Source organism: Nasonia vitripennis, chromosome 3 (assembly GCF_009193385.2).
Source record: "Nasonia vitripennis strain AsymCx chromosome 3, Nvit_psr_1.1, whole genome shotgun sequence".
NCBI classification, from domain to species: domain Eukaryota; kingdom Metazoa; phylum Arthropoda; class Insecta; order Hymenoptera; family Pteromalidae; genus Nasonia; species Nasonia vitripennis.
The window spans coordinates 10054902-10068117 of NC_045759.1; the positions used below are offsets into that span (position 1 = coordinate 10054902).

Consider the following 13216-nt stretch of genomic DNA (forward strand, 5'->3'; position numbering starts at 1 on the left):
ATGGAGTGGGTGGGTCCGTCGGCTCTCTCCTTGAGTCCTTGCGGCTAATGCTTCCCTCTCTCTCTCTCTCTACGCCCTGTTAAAGACATTGCATATAGACGGTCAGCTTAGTTCCCCTCTTAGCCTCCCCTAGCCAAGCTCTAGCCTGCAGGTATAAGCGTTGCTCTTGTCGATATAGGTCTTAAATGTTTGCAATTCGTGCAATTTTTTCTAAACAAACAGGCACTCAAAAAAAAAACAACTGCGGCACCTGTTTGTACAACAGTATTATACTTTATTCTTTTACATTAACTAATCACATATAATATTGCACAAATCATTACAACATAGTAGATGATATATTTGTAATCGGAAATCTATAAGAAAAAAAATTTGTCGTTGCTATTTTTTTTTTTTGTAAAAGACTACCTAGAGATTATTAATTCGAATCGTGCGATTGTATCCTATACCTCAACCTCCTAAATAGTTTTGTTGAAATTGCATATTGTAAAAAGACACGCAGCGTTTGTACATATATTTTGAACACAGTTTTATAACATTATCTACGTTTTCGTCTTGTAATTTTAGCCGTTAACATCAGTTGGCTTTGGAATGATTGCAAACTCCTCGTTGATCTTTCGGGGTTAAAGCAAATCGTTGGGCCTCGAGGTCAGTGCACAGGGCCCGCCGCCCTTCTTGTCCATGGCATGTTTAGCGACGCTGCTATGCGCCGCGTACACGTGATTCTCGAATTGTTCGTAAACGCTGAAAGTGGCAGCGCAAACCGTACACCTGTATGTCAGATGCGCGGGCTTCAGAGTCATGCCGTGATCGCGAGCTACGTGGCTAAGCAGCTTCGATGCGTAAATCTGAAAATATACGAAAATAATTAAAATGTTATCTGGGACGCAGTTCGATGTATGCGAGATATGAGCGTGGTGTACGCACATTTCCGCAAACTGGGCAACGGCCTCCATCTTTGCTACTGTTAGCAGCTTCCTGCATGGTAGAGGTCACGAGTCCGTGGGACCTGAGCAGATGTCTTTCTAGCCCCTGATGACAAAATTATAATTTTTATTTTGAATAATTCGACACCTATATATAATATTCACTTGAAATTTACCTGGCCTGTGTAGAATCTGAAATTGCATTTCTGGCAGTTCAGTGGTGGTTTGCTGTAAATCATTTTTGGATGTATCTTGAATTTATGAACCCATTGCATATGGTTTCGCAATTGCTCCGGATCCTGTATGTATTTTTAAAAAATCGTTAGAAAATACGCGCGTGATTTGCTTGATTTTAAAAAGATTCAGCCAATGCGTAAACATACCTCAATGTATACATCGCATATTTCACAGGTAACAAAATTTGTTGCGCTCTTATGCCTGGCAGCAGGATTTGCTTGACCTTTTGAAACTAGCGCGGAAGACTGTGGCGCGTTAGCCGGTGTATCCTGCAAAATGAAAAATTGAAACTATATAGTACGATGTTTAATGTGTAGGTACTTAAAATTAAAAAAAAGAGTGAGTTTTGTTAGAGCTTTGCTTTCAAATTATGCTATGTCTATGTATTAATATTATGGATTGTTACAGACCTTCATAATTTATCACACGTACGCTACCAAATTAAAAGAAGTCGTCTTGATTCGTTCATTATGCACTATATAGGATATGGCTTATTTGTAAAGCTCCCCGCGCCAAATTTAACTCTATTTTGGGGTGATCTGTGTGAGAGTGCTACGCGTACTACGAGAAAAAATTCTCTATATGTGTAAAACGATTGTATAGCACTGCGTAGCTGCAAGGCGCGTTTACACGGTGCCAGAAAGAACTGCTCACGGCACGGCAGGCACTGCTATAAAATAAGCGCCAGAGCGTAGCGAGACAGTGCAACTTACGCCACTTCTACCGTACTGTACTATTTTATCTAAAAGTTATGGATAAAAAATTGATTTAACTTTGAATTCATTTGTTTTTCAACCGAGAAATTTTAGATCAAGTTATCGAATTTGTGAATTGCTAGGTGCTCATATAGGAAAATACTAGCTGGTGACAGACCGTCTGATGTTTCTGACGTTCCCTCAACTCGAATAACTGTCCCTGAAGTCGTATTAGCTGTTCCTGTAGATGCTAGACATAGTTAAAAAATGTTGAATTAATATTACGTTACAATTTCTCGTGTTTAATAAGCAGTAAAACTTTTTTCCACAAAATAACTGACGCAACATCATGTTCTATACTTCAAGGGAATGTAAAGGCAGTTGAATTTAAAAAATATATATGAAAGTACATTATTAAGTAAAATATAAATGTTTTTTACTGAATGGATCGAATTCGAATGTCCAGGAGGATTATTGTTAAAACCAGGAGGAGGCATGTGCTGTGCGTTCGCTTGCTGTGGCATCTGTATACCTGGTCCGGTACTCAAGCTCTTTTGAGGCTGTTGCGCTTGTTGCTGCGATAAAAAATTTCTTTAAGAGTACAATAAGTTCGATCATTTTAAATTTTTTAAAAGTTAAATAATTTGTGATTTTAATCATTTCAATGGAATTACGCGGCTCATAACTTTTGTTCGCTAAAATGATTTTAGCTATATACTACTATAACGAATACAAACGAATAAGTTACGAGAAAACGACGTTCAAAGTTTTATTTTTGAATGCAATCTAATGTAAAAATGTTCACAAAACTATAAGCAATTAAAACATGTGATAAAAAAATTCAAGTTTTTGGCCAAAAATCAGTAGAGTTCAACCTTAAATGAGTTTAGCATGAAACGCTGTTGCGGATTTCGGATGCGAACGTTGTATTCTCGGGGTAGGAAAGATTTGAGATTTATATATTGCACGTATATACTTGGGATTTATGTTGCGCCGGCGGTGCTTGAGACGTTATGACCGTCTGAGCTGCTATCTGGGCAGCCATTAACTGATTTCCCCCGGAAACTTTGATTTGTGGGGCCGTCTTAGTAGGTGTGCTCGGCCGTTGTATACCCATCGACGCCTGTTGCTGAGCTGCGTTCAATTGCTGCTGCAGTGCTTGCTGTTCCTGAATGCAAATTTTCTTCTTGGGGATCGGTTTTTGTAAGTCATGCGATATTGGTTCTGGACGATCTGCGGGCTTTCCGCCGAAATCCTCGAAACATTTTCTGCCAACTAAAAGTTTCTCCTTTTCCAGCTCGAGAGTTCGAATGCTGTTCGTCATGGCTTCGTAGACTAGAGCTTTCTCGTCAATGAGACTCTGCTGCTGCTTAATCAGAGAAGCCTTTTCTTCGCTCAATCGCTTGTCCCTTTCGTCGAGATTTTTTTCGATCGCGACATACTTTTTCTGTTTCTCCTTCTCTATCAGAGTCATCTTTGCATTTTCCAACTGTACAGACTCCAACTCGAGCACCAAACGCCTGTAATCCGACAGTATTTTCTGGTAATGCTTCTCAACGCTAATCATCTTTTGTCTGTCCTCCACGACCTGAATCTGTACGGATATCAACTTTTTGCGATAATTCGTTAGCGACTTCTCGTACTCGGTAAGATCATTTCCAGCCAACGACTTATCATCGGCTAATTTTATGCTTTCAACCGCGTTAATCATACTGGCACATTCTCCTATGATATTTTGCTCTTCTGCGTAACGAGATTGAGTGGAAATGAAGCAGTCGCTCAGCTCTTTCGCTTTTGTCATGTGATCGTCGATGTTCCGTTGCAAAATTGCGCTTCGAACAGAACATCGATCCAGTGTAATTTTGTCTTTACTGGGAGCCTGAAAACACACACAGATTTTCAATTGCACTGAAATTGCGAAAAGTTGACTTAAGGTGGGTCTCAACAGCTGATTCACGATTTTTTTTCATATTGCTCTATACATATTCAAATTTTAGGGACTCGGCTGTAGTAATAATAGAAGGTTTATACCGATTTTGAGCCTTTTTCGTTCATTAAAATTCAATTTATTACTCATAATCATTTATTTTGACTGTTACAATCCCGCTACCCTAAGCGGGTCTTGGGCGTTGTCGTCCAGATCGGACGGGTGGGTGCCTATCGCCACTACACAGCGCGTCCTTAGGTTGCGGATAGAGGAACAGCCCCTGAGAAAGAGGTTAGCTGCGAATAAATTGAATAAGCAGCCGCGGACAGCCGATAGGAACAGGCGTGGGTGTGATGAGCCCACACTGTCGAACGCATTCATCTAGAAACACTACGCAAGCACCACAACAACAAAAACACTTCACATTATCTCTTATCTCTCAATCTATCTCTTTCATCACACATTACAAAAATGAGCCAAAATCCTGCTGCCGAGGAGGATGCGGGAGCGATGACAACTGCCCCGAAAGGGGATGTGTAGAATGATTCGTCACCTGGTCTTACGCGGTAACGATGCCAGCGAAGGCGCGCTGCCTTGCAGGGGGGCGTTAGGATGCGAGAATGAAACCTTAGTGTGTCTGACGACGAATTGACACTGTCCTCGTCAAAGTCGGAAAGCTCTCATACTTAGTTCTAGAGAGGTATGGGGGTTATCACCTCTAGAACGGTGGACTCACCTGCGATCGGAACAGGATCCGAAGCGCGCGGGTTTAACATAACATCATGGCTCAAAAAAATCAAATCCGAACCAAAAGGGACTTAAGGGTCGGAACTTGGAATGTTCGCAGTCTATACAGAGCAGGTGCGTTTAAAGAACTCGTAAAGGAAGCTGATAGGTACAATCTAGATTTGGTAGCAATACAGGAATCGCGGTGGCCAGATGGCGGAGTACTAGCATCGGGTAACTTCACGTACCTGTATGGGGCCGGGAGTGGGGGATCTCTAGGCACCGGATTTCTCGTAAGCAAAAGCATCATACATTCGGTATGTATTTATTAATGTACACTGTCCTACGGAGGACAAAGAAGAAGAAGCTAAGGATCTCTATTACGAAACTTTAGAGCAGGTAATCGACCAGTTCGCGTCTTACGACACAAGAATAGTATTAGGTGATTTCAATGCTAAAATAGGTAGGGTATATGAAAATTCAAAATTTCAGCCCTCTAAGTATGATAGATTTTAATAGAGAGCAAAAATTAAAATTATCGAAAAAAATAATCGTACAATCATTGAGAATTTGATTTTGCTCTCAATTAAAATCTATCATACTTAGAGGGCTGAAATTTTGCAAGGTGATTTGTTTCAAGCTGTTAAAACAATATATCCACTTGTCTTTATCTCAAATGCTGTAGTTTAAATTCTCATGTAAACACCCATGTGTAAATTTTGCCCCCGGAGCCATGGGCTTCGGTGAAGATCAGCTAGCGAAGACAGACTAGCAAAAATTATTACGCTAGCCTGTTTCTACATAATAAAATAAACATCCACATCACAAATTAAACATCTCGTATGAATACACTGCATATAAGGCTATATAATGATAGATACTGCTTGCGACTGACTTGAACACTGAGTTGGGAGAATATCTGTCAAGATCATCACTTTTAGACTTCATTGTTGATAATCTCGAACACACAAATTTCACCTGATGTTATTTCTAATATTCACACTTACATAAAAACATGCATGCCAGAATAGTATACATATATGTTAGTGAGTTTTGAGTGTCATTATATGTAAATTTGCTGTAACTGCTCTTAACTTGTATTTTCAAAATTTATTGTAAAATCCTTTTTTTTTAACGTAAATGATTTTAGAATATACTGCGTTAAAAGAAATTTGATTATTAAGTTTATGGATTTTAGGTTATAAACCCATTGGTGGAGTCAAGTACTCAACATAATGTGGGCATATTTTGTTGACACATTATGCTAAGAAAAATATGGCTAGTAGTTATTCACCGGCCATATCTTATGGCGTATTTTCTACGAGGGTATATGAGCAATTAAAATAAAACATAAAACAATTTCGAGTTTTTGGCAAAAAATCAGTGGAGTTTCGTCGCGATATCTTCCTAAACTTACGATTACGATATCTTCTTGCAGTTCACCAGTGTCATCAAGTTTCCGCTTTGGAATAGCGCCTGTTTGAGTGACAGGTGTTTGCGTTTGAGTTTCAGCGCATATGGATACTGATTCGGTTTCCGTACTGACGCTTTGCATCTCCGACGACGACGTTTGCGCGGTCTCGATATTCTTCAACTTAACCTTTGCAAGGGATCTTTTTTTATCGACAGATACAGTTGATGCTGCATCCGTGCATTCTTCGCGGTTGTTTGATTTCGTTTCAACCTCTGCCAACTCTGGCAACGTGTCCTAAAAATTGAAAAAAGTGTATATAAATTCGATCGTTGAGTCAGTTCACCTACAATTACTAATTATGGCACTTGATTCGTTCCAAAGGTCCCTTTATAGACTGTCGAGATAATTAATTTTTTTGCTCCATTGGTACGTAGGTTATCATTGATTTGTGAAAATCGAAAATTTAATTTTATTCGTAAAACAAATAATTTATCAAATAAATTGTTTCAATAATTAACTATACACTCGATGATTCTTAAAATGTATTGATTCTTTCCCCAATTTATACAGTATAACATTGAAAAAGCAATTTAATTGTAATTTTATATATGATAATTAAAATAATGTCTAATTATTTAAAGACAATTGAATTAATTTTTCTCGTTATACCAATGAAGTAGGAATTCCATCTGAAAAAATAAAACGACCAACTTTCGCATTGTCTACACCCCACCGACAGCAATCATTGCTGCCACTACACATTTTCAGCAAAGGAAAAGCCGCCCGCACGCTTATATGGCGCCCACGCATAGTAGCGCCTTCCTGAAAGTCAAAACAACGCAGCGCCGTATCGAACCCCAAAACGACGTGGCTTGAATTGCAGAGAAAATACACGCGCGACTATGGCGCGAGCTTTTTTTTCAAGTTCCAAACGAACGAAAAGTTCTTAATCACCTCGTCAGAAGCGCTTTTGTCAGTTCGCGACGGATCCATCGATATAAACTCCAAAAACTCATAAGACGCATCATCCTGAGGCGAAACATCGGCCATTGAATGCTCGGGAAATACAGCTTCGTCTTTCATAACATTCATCTTGCTGGAATTTTTCAAATCTTGGGCCACGAATTCGATCCCTTTCTCGCGCGTCTCACTCATTCGTATAATTCTATCTCTGGTTGAGCACGACGACTCCTATACGCACGTTATCACTTCGACTCCGACATGAAAACTGTGACGTTTTTCTTATCTTTCGAAGCGAATGTTTTTCCGTCGATGCGCAGTGAGTAGCGACGGTCAATGAGAGAAGCCGATGCGATCTGGTGCGCACACGCAGTCTTGGGGATGTTCAGCAGGCTACTCGACAGCTGATGTTGAAGAAAAATGGATGATCGCTTCGCCTTTTTTCTTTGCGCGTTACGTAAAGAATTGTAATAGTTGAAGCAAGATTGAGACTTTCATTTACAGGGTAAGCATGCGGCTTCGCAATTTTTATACACAGAACTTCTGTGTTTGCAGCGTGTATTAAATACGCAAACGTCAATACGATTAGATAACTTTGAATTGTTCAGGCACTTCAGTTTCTGTGAGCGGTATAATAAATAATACAAATGCATTTTTTGATGATTTATCGTAGTTATACGATTTATTTTATTGATTTCATATGTAATTAGAGAGAAGAATATAAAAATGATTTCATAGAACATGATTATGTATGAGGGAATTGAGGTGAATATCTTTCGTCAGCAACAGGATTCTAATAAGAAATAGCATTCATTGCTATTTTATTATTCTACGACACACCCAGAGGACCAAGCGCTCTTCTTTTCCACTGCGTGAGGCCTAAACATTAGGATGTGTCGAATACGTATGTTTCAGGAACTCTTCGTAGGTCGCCGACGTGGTAGTGCACATCGTACACCTGTACAACAAGTGCGCAGGCTTCAGGATCATGCCATGATCGATACGCACGTGGTCAAGCAGCTTCTTCTGGTGGACCTAAACATTGATAAATTTCAATTGTAGCGATCGACGTTAACTAAACTAAGCTCTGTGAGATGCTGGGCATGGTGTACTTACTTTTCGGCAATTATTAACTGGACAAAGGCCTGCATCTTCGCCACTGTTTGCGCATTCCTGCATGTTAGTGGTCACGAGTCCGTGAGTACCGAGCAGATGTCTTTCTAGACCCTAATAACAAAGTTAAGATGTATTGATTTTGATTATACTTTTACCGGAAAAAGAACACGTTAATTACTGCGACGAAAGTTACCTTATCTGTGAAAAATCTGTACGCGCACCTGTGGCAGTACAGCGGCGGTGTGTGAATCATCGTTGTTTGTACTTTGACATTGTGAGCCCATAGCAAATGGTTTCTTAAATGATGCAAATCCTGCGCATAGTTTATAGAAATTATTAAAGAATATGTACGTGGTTGTTGATTTAAAAATAAATCCTATGCAAACGTGAAACATACCTTGCCGTATCCATCGCATATTTCGCATTTAACGAATGTGTCGCTGTCTTCAGGATTCATGCTAAAGGACCAACCTAGTAAGGATGGTCGTGTCTCGTTCGCTGATGAATTCTGCAAAATAAAATATATCGATATTGATATTATTTATTTCGAAAATCAAGAGGAAGCTAGTACAAAAGAAATGGAATTCGTTGTAGTCTTCGTTGCGTGCTTGGAAATTTGCTATTTTTAGTGACAACTATATTATCTTTGTCTCAACTCAGGAGTTGAAGTTTATCAAACGTTAGCAGTCGAATGATTTCATTTCAGTAATGGAAAAACTTTCAGTTGAGATTCATACTGTACCTCTTGAGATTCTTTCTGCACCTCTTGTTGTTGTTGTGCAGCCTCATGCGTTTGCATTGAAAGTCGGTTGATTGGAATGGTGATTTGCGTGATTGGATCAATCTTTTTCGGCTCGTACGGAGTCATTGGGATCCCGTTCTGAAGTGTACCCGTACTAGGAGGTCCTACGCTCTAGAAAAAGAAAAAAAGTCAAGTCACAGTCTGTCAAGCGAAGATAGATGTTATGCGATTGGTTCCTTCGGTGCGCACGCGCCGTTTGTTATTTATTTATTTACTCATTACAAAATGTAATTTGTACAAAAGAATACAAAAATAGAATAATACGTCGACCCCCGAGGTCGAATGAGACCGTATCTTGGCGGCGGCTTGAAGCTAGAAGCCCTTACTTTGGCTCTAACTACTAACAATATTGAGCAAAGTTATGTATGCGAATAAATGTTTAAAGTTCAGCTTACCAAGGAGCCAACCGTACTCGTCATGCGAACCACGCATGCAGTCTGTTGCTGCAGAAGTCCGACCATCAGTCGATGTTCGTGGGCTCGTTGATCATGAGGTATCAATCCAATAAACCTTGATCCATTCCCCGCGTAATACAAGAATAACAAGTTGCTGACACCGGGAGACGTCGACGGTAAATAAACGCATCCCGCGTAGTCATTTGACATCGCCTTTCGCATTCTGTCCAGCGCTTGACAAGGCGACGCAATTAATTCGATACTTTTCGTATTCTCCATGTCGCAAACTCCCATGAGCTTTTCCGGAAAAAAGTTCATGACAAGCTTCGTGGGCCATCTTTCGCAGTCCCTGCAATGAAAAATAGAATGCTGTAACCGACTGATATCGCGATATGCTGGATTTTAAAGTATCGAAGCTGATGGGCTTACACTTCCTGTTCGCGAATCCCTGAGACGCCGGTTACTTCCACGGGTACCCCGAAACGCGTTGTTTCTGCTCTTTTGTCTTCCCACTCGAGAATGCCCTTCCAGGACCCCTTTCGGTTCATTTCAGTCCGATTTGCCTGATTCGAGGGAGCTCGAGGTATATCAGTAGAGGCAGCGTCGGTATACTTTGGCGTATCTGTACCCATCGATAACTGCTGCTGATCTTTTTTTCTCCGTATTTGCCATTCAACTGTTTTTAATTCTCTGTCGATGATGCTCTTCTCCCGCCTATTAAGCAGACCACTTCGGATAAAAAATTCAATTGTTGCAGGACATCGTTTTTTCAATAATTTCGCGTAGTACTCGAGGAGCTCTAGCGAACTTAATTGTCGAGTTAGAGGTTTGTCATTAACAGGAGCCTGAAAGCAAATGTTCAACGATTGCAAAGAGAAATTACGAAAATCGCCTGTATACGAATGTTCACTTTGGAAAATCGTCTCGTATACTCACGTTTGCGGCATTTTGCAGTTCGCCGGCAGTGCTGCTCTGTTTTGAAGAATCCAGCTCGGTTTGAGTCTCGGCGCACGTGGATACCCATTCGGTTTCGGTACCGATGCTCTGCGTCTCCATCGTCAAAGTTTGAGTCGCCTTTGCGCTTTTCGAATCGACTGGTTTATCAGTAGATTTAGTTGAAGCTAATGCGGGCTAAAAATTGAAAAGAGTATTGTGTTATGATATCGTGCTTGTTTACCTACGCCCAAAGTATAACACTCTTTGACAAACTTATAGCTTTAATATCTCGAAAAATTTGTTTTCATGATACGTGAACGAAAAAGGCCACTATCCATGCATGTAAAATGAATGGAAAATCGAGTTTTTCTTAGCAGCGGGAAAAAATTACTCCCTTGGGAGGAAAAAGTCTCTTCCACCCAAGGGAGTAGTTTTTTCCTCACTCTGCAGTCAATACGATAGATGTGTGTGTCTATATAATTATATTCAAAATGTTCAATATACTATATTGTTTTACTTTGAAAAGTCCTCGAATTTCCCATTCCTTTAATATGCATGATAAGTCGCCTATTCGTGTACTTATCATAAAAAGTACGGTGTGCAACAAGGGGGAGTGGCTTTTTCAGAATCGGGTGGCTACGGTGGCCTACGCCGCCCTCGACTCCCACTCGTGCTCAAAACATCACCCTCGCTAGAAAAAGCCAATTCCCCCCCCCCCCCCTAGTTGCACAATATACTAATTTTTAATACCTGCATTAATACAGTAGCGTGAGGCAGCGCGTTGGTTTGCCGCCTTGCATCGCTTCGCGATTAATATTAGTAATATTAATATAGCGTACGTCGTTATATGATGCCAAGTTACACGGATTGTATTCGGCGATTACGTATTTCCTAAATTATGCATTTTTTATAATTTAATTTTGTATTTTTGTATGAGATAAAGGATAAAATATAACTTTCAGCTTTTGATATAGGAAAATTGCTGAAAATAATTGGGTTGGATGGGGCATGTTGCACCGAAGTTGTTATTGAATTTATGTATGAAAAAATCGCTTTTAGTGTTGTGTATGTCAAAAAGTGTTAAAAAAATATGTTTGCCACGGTAAAAAGTTGTAATTTGAAAATGTTTACAACTTTTACATTTAACATTTTCATGTAAAACGTAAATCCGTAATGTTTTATTGCAAATAATTGGTATTTTTAGCTGTAAAAAATCGATTTTGGGCTGTAAACTCGAGTTCTAAACATTTTCATGATTTGATGTTAATGGGAAAAAGTTGTATTTTTCAATGATCTATAACTTTTCCATTTAACTTTTTTTTGTAGAATGCTTAGAATTCGACTTAGAGCTAAAAAACCGTTTTTAGCGATTTTTTTTTGGAGGTGACCGTATTCTGCGTATACGTGCAGGATCAATCCCAAAATAAATCTGCCAGCTTAGCATTACGAAGGAAGTTCGCACACAAATTTTTAGCCCGATTGATTAAAGTCTTTCCGAGATAATCGCATAACAGAAAAATTTTTATTAAAAAAACGCTTAAAAATCGAACAAATTGTGCCCGCATTTCAAAACGACGTAGAGGATCGGGATACAAAAAATAGTTTTTTAGCTTTTGCAAAAGGAGACTTTTCCTAAAATTTCAGCCCGATCGGTCGAAAATTGCGTGAGATATCGCATCTCACACATTTTTCGCACACGAAACTATAAGGCACTTCCGTGTCGCGGTCGTGCCTAAAAAAATATGATGTACAACAAGGGAAGGGTGGCTTTTTCAGACTTGGATGATGTCTTGAATCTTGACATCATCCTCGTGCGTTATAACGCTACAACGAGTTTATTGTTTTGAAAAGTAATGATTGGTCTTTTGTACTCACGTTATTAGAATCGCTACCGTCAGGTTGTAACGAGTCTGGTGAAAAATCCAAAAACTCGTAAGATTCATCGCTATCGTCTTCGGACGAATCGTAGTACACTCGTTGCTTTAAAAATGTAGCTGGTGTAGCTTCGTCTTTCGAAATATCCATTCTGCCTTAGAATTCTTCGATGTGTAAGTCACGAAATCGGTTACTTTCCTACGCGCTGTCGCAAAAACGTTAGTCCGTCGCGTCCTGGCTTTGCTAGTGCTGGTAAAGCTGTGCTGCTTTCCGATCGGAGGGTGTTCCTGTACTAAATACGATCCGAGTCGTAGCGTCGGTCGACGAGAACTGAACCCCTGGTGCGATTTCGTGCGCACGCGCAGTCTTCCGGGTGTTTAAAACGATCAACTGATTTTCAAGGAAAGGGGATGGCCTCACCGCGCTTGTGTTTACGTGCGGGTTAAGAAAAATTTCAGGAGAAAATTCTTCGGGGATACGTCTCGTGCGATTTTAATGCAACGAGATACGTATATAGGCCAGGCTGCAGGGATTTGAAACTGCCTTATTGTGACATAATTTGTTACAGCAAACCGATTGTGCGATCATGTAAAGGATGATGAGCAGATGAAAGGGTATATGTTTTTCACTCGCATTTCCGTTCCTTATTGTTAGTTATTAACAATACATTGCAAAAAAACGCGATTTTAGTCTTTTTTTTGTTTATAACTTAAAAACTAAGGGAGCTATCAGTATGCCTCAATAAGGTGATTTGTAGAGAATAAAAATATCTACAAAATGAGAGATCGAACTTTTCAATCGGATAATTAGATTCTGAGATAATTAGGAAAAACCGAAAAATTAGCCGTTTTTTCGAAAATTCATAGCTCCGTCATTTTTTGAGCTAGAGCGCAAAAATATTTTGGAATAAGTAGGTATTACAATGTTCTTTATATGTGCAATATTTTAGTAAGATAGTTAGTTAGGTGCTGTCGGATAATTAGTTTGCTCAAAATCGCGATTCAAAGTTTGCGGTGCGTTTTTTTCCGGCAGGTCCGTATGCTGTACCATACGATCGATTGAAATTTCAAAAAAGGGTCGAAAAGTTGACATCGTGCACTACAAAACGTAGATTTCAGTTTTTCGATCAAGCGCCTGGAAACATGCGAAAAACCGTCCTAATGTTCGCGAAAATCGGCCGAGCGCGCGCTCGCAGTCGAGTGGAGGG

The 13216-nt window shown here is 39.8% G+C and overlaps 2 protein-coding genes across 2 annotated transcripts; both read right to left on the reverse strand.

Moving 5' to 3' along the window:
• Positions 1 to 384: 384 nt before the first annotated feature.
• On the reverse strand, positions 385 to 7155 carry LOC107980841. The gene is made up of 9 exons (XM_016983477.3): positions 6880 to 7155; positions 5929 to 6219; positions 2835 to 3737; positions 2299 to 2433; positions 2037 to 2108; positions 1310 to 1432; positions 1103 to 1225; positions 928 to 1032; positions 385 to 848 (listed from the first exon to the last, which is right to left on the reverse strand). The coding sequence occupies exons 1-9, from the start codon at positions 7078 to 7080 to the stop codon at positions 624 to 626; spliced, it is 2178 nt and encodes a 725-aa protein (XP_016838966.2). The 5' UTR covers positions 7081 to 7155; the 3' UTR covers positions 385 to 623.
• A 387-nt stretch (positions 7156 to 7542) lies between these two features.
• On the reverse strand, positions 7543 to 12213 carry LOC107980842. The gene is made up of 9 exons (XM_016983480.3): positions 12010 to 12213; positions 10135 to 10329; positions 9628 to 10043; positions 9199 to 9547; positions 8744 to 8914; positions 8399 to 8509; positions 8195 to 8314; positions 8002 to 8112; positions 7543 to 7920 (listed from the first exon to the last, which is right to left on the reverse strand). The coding sequence occupies exons 1-9, from the start codon at positions 12157 to 12159 to the stop codon at positions 7765 to 7767; spliced, it is 1779 nt and encodes a 592-aa protein (XP_016838969.2). The 5' UTR covers positions 12160 to 12213; the 3' UTR covers positions 7543 to 7764.
• Between the last annotated feature and the right edge of the window lie 1003 nt (positions 12214 to 13216).